Source organism: Palaemon carinicauda, chromosome 35 (assembly GCF_036898095.1).
Source record: "Palaemon carinicauda isolate YSFRI2023 chromosome 35, ASM3689809v2, whole genome shotgun sequence".
In the NCBI taxonomy this organism is placed as follows: Eukaryota; Metazoa; Arthropoda; class Malacostraca; order Decapoda; family Palaemonidae; genus Palaemon; species Palaemon carinicauda.
In genome coordinates this window covers 75396641-75399484 of record NC_090759.1, presented here as the reverse complement: position 1 = coordinate 75399484, position 2844 = coordinate 75396641, and the positions used below count along the sequence as shown (strand labels likewise).

The following is a 2844-nucleotide window of genomic DNA, read 5'->3' as shown; positions in this document are numbered from 1 at the left end:
ATTCAGAGCACTGACGTCTAGCACCGGTCTCCACCCTCCTGTCTTCTTTACCACTAAGAAGAGACGGTTGTAGAAGCCCGGGGATTGATGGTCCCGGACTTTGACTACCGCTCCCTTTTCTAGTAAGAGAGACACCTCTTGCTTCAAAGCTAGTCTCTTGTCCTCCTCTCTGTACCTGGGAGAGAGGTCGATGGGAGTCGTTGCTAGAGGGGGCTTGCGCAAGAACGGGATCTTGTACCCTTCTCTGAGCAACTTCACAGATTGTGCATCTGCGCCCCTGTTCTCCCAGGACTGCCAGTAGTTCTTGAGTCTGGCTCCCACTGCTGTCTGAAGAAGGTGGCAGTCAGACTCTGCCTCTAAAGGACTTGGTACCTTTCTTCTTACTCCCACGTTTACCTTCGGCACGAGCACCTCCTCTGCTGGAGGCTCTGCCACGAAAGGGCGGAATAAATCTTGACGCTGGAGTATCCATCCTGGGTCTAGACACGGTAGGCAAAGGGGTGGCTTTGCGGGCAGATGACGCAACCAGGTCATGCGTGTCTTTTTGAATCAAGGAGGCAGCAATCTCCTTGATCAACTCCTCTGGGAAAAGGCACTTCGAGAGAGGAGCAAACATAAGTTCCGATCTCTGACATTGTGTTACTCCAGCTGACAAGAAGGAGCAAAGGTTTTCCCGTTTCTTGAGGACCCCGGAAACGAACGAAGCCGCAAGCTCACTGGAACCGTCCCGTATGGCCTTGTCCATGCAGGACATAATGAGCATGGAAGTTTCCTTGTCAGAAGGGGAGGTCTTCCTGCTCAACGCTCCCAAACACCAATCCAAAAAGTTAAAAACCTCGAAGGCTCTGAACACTCCTTTCATCAGATGGTCTAAGTCTGAAGGAGTCCAACAAATCTTGGAGCGTCTCATGGCCAGCCTGCGGGGAGAGTCTACTAGACTTGAGAAGTCGCCCTGGGCAGAGGCAGGAACTCCCAAGCCGAGAACTTCTCCCGTGGCATACCAGACGCTCGATCTGGAAGCGAGTTTCGCAGGGGGAAACAAGAATGCTGTCTTCCCAAGGTGCTTTTTGGACTGCATCCAATCTCCCAACACTCTTAAAGCTCTCTTGGACGAGCGGGCGAGGACGAGCTTCGTAAAGGCAGGCGCGGATGACTGCGTGCCTAAAGCGAACTCAGATGGAGGAGAGCGTGGGGCTGCAGAAACAAACTGATCAGGATACATCTCCTTGAACAGTGTAAGAACTTTTCTAAAGTCCAAGGAGGGAGGCGTGGTCTTGGGTTCGTTGATGTCCGTGTGCGGGTCGTCAAGGTGTGCAGCGTCGTCATCATCAGAGAGTCCATCGTCTGAATACTGAGGAGGAAGCGGCAAAGGAGTAGGAATTGGCTGGTCAGCTGAGTCCGGCAGCACGGGTGCATGCGTGACTGCACTGGACGCAACGTCATGGAACTGTTGGCCAGTCTGTGAGCTGGCAACAACCATAGCTGCGCGGGGGCGCAAAGCGTCTACTCCTGACTGTCTAGTCTGCTGTGGGCGAGTAGTGGTAACCACAGTGGGTTGCGGAGGTTGACGCACCGCGTCAAAACAAAACAACTTAGGTTGTTGTTGTAACTCGCGAACGTCAACGGAGGGTTCCGTGCGTCGCTGAACGTCAACATGCGGCTGGCAGGGTACACTGCGCATGGGTGGCGGGACTCTCACAGCTGGAGTGCGGGAGAAGGTAGCCTCAGCGTCTACTGGACGCACAACCGTGGTTGGTTGTAGGCTAACGGGTGCAGCGTCAACCTTCTCCACACGAAAGTCCTGCATTAAAGATGTTAACTGTGTCTGCATGGTCTGCAGCAAAGACCACTTAGGGTCTACAGTAGCAGGTGCGGCAACAGACGGTGTTACTGCCTGTTGCGGTACCGCTTTGCCTCTCTTAGGAGGTGTACAGTCATCGGAAGACTGCAGCGAGTCCGAACTGACCCAGTGGCTACAACTGGGCCGTTGGACTTGCGCGGAAGGGACCGACTTGCGTTTAAGAGGTCGTGAGACCTTGGTCCATTGTTTCTTCCGAGAAACATCTTCCGCAGACGAGGAATAAATGGGCTCTCTCGTCTTCTTGTGGGTACGGCGATCTTGGCAAGATACGTCCGAAACCACGGAGGGAACGTCTGTCCGCTGGTTAAAGCCTGTCGAACCCTTTGGTCGTACGACATTGCTTCTCCCCTGGGCTTGGGAGCTTGCAAGAGGTCCCGGACTGGGAGGACGACAGGCACGAACAGACGCACCCTCAAGCGCAACACTAACACTTTCCACAACACTACCACTCACTTTGTCACTACCCACTGCACTCTTACCCTTCAACTCCTTGACGTCTGCCATGAGTTGGTTACGGTCACTCGCCAATGACTCGACTCTCTCACCCAGAGCCTGGATGGCACGCATCATATCTGCCATCGAAGGTTGTTGAGTGCTAGAAGGGGGATCAGGAGCAACCACTACAGGGGAAGGAATAGGTTGTGGGGCATGGGGAGAGGACATATCAACGGAGCGAGATGAACTTCTCCTGACTCTATCTCTCTCTAGCCTACGTGAATATTTCAGGAATTCGAGAAAATCGAATTCCGAAAGCCCAACGCATTCCTCACATCGATCTTCCAACTGACAGGTTTTACCCCGACAATTGGAACAAACGGTGTGCGGATCGATAGAGGCCTTCGGAAGACGCCTTGAACAGTCCCTAGCACTACACTTTCTGTATTTAGGGACTTGAGAAGGGTCAGCCATCTTGAATTAGTCAAAGGGGAATTCAAAATCTATCCAAGTCGTCAACAAATAATCCAAAATTCAATAAAAGAATA

At 52.8% G+C, this 2844-nt stretch overlaps 1 protein-coding gene across 1 annotated transcript; it reads right to left on the bottom strand.

Moving 5' to 3' along the window:
• Positions 1-341: 341 nt before the first annotated feature.
• On the bottom strand, positions 342-1842 carry LOC137627552 (uncharacterized). Its single transcript, XM_068358642.1, has 2 exons — positions 634-1842; positions 342-565 (listed from the first exon to the last, which is right to left on the bottom strand). Exons 1-2 carry the CDS (start codon positions 1829-1831, stop codon positions 531-533), a joined length of 1233 nt encoding a protein of 410 aa, XP_068214743.1. The 5' UTR covers positions 1832-1842; the 3' UTR covers positions 342-530.
• Between the last annotated feature and the right edge of the window lie 1002 nt (positions 1843-2844).

What these genes read in the sequence shown, in the direction of transcription:
- LOC137627552 (XM_068358642.1), bottom strand. Translation starts at nt 1,831, where the DNA reads ATGCAGACACAGTTAACATCTTTAATGCAGGACTTTCGTGTGGAGAAG. An exon ending in GTCAGCTGGAGTAACACAAT is followed by an intron (nt 566 to 633) that starts GTCAGAGATCGG and finishes TTGATCAAGGAG; the next exon opens with ATTGCTGCCTCCTTGATTCA.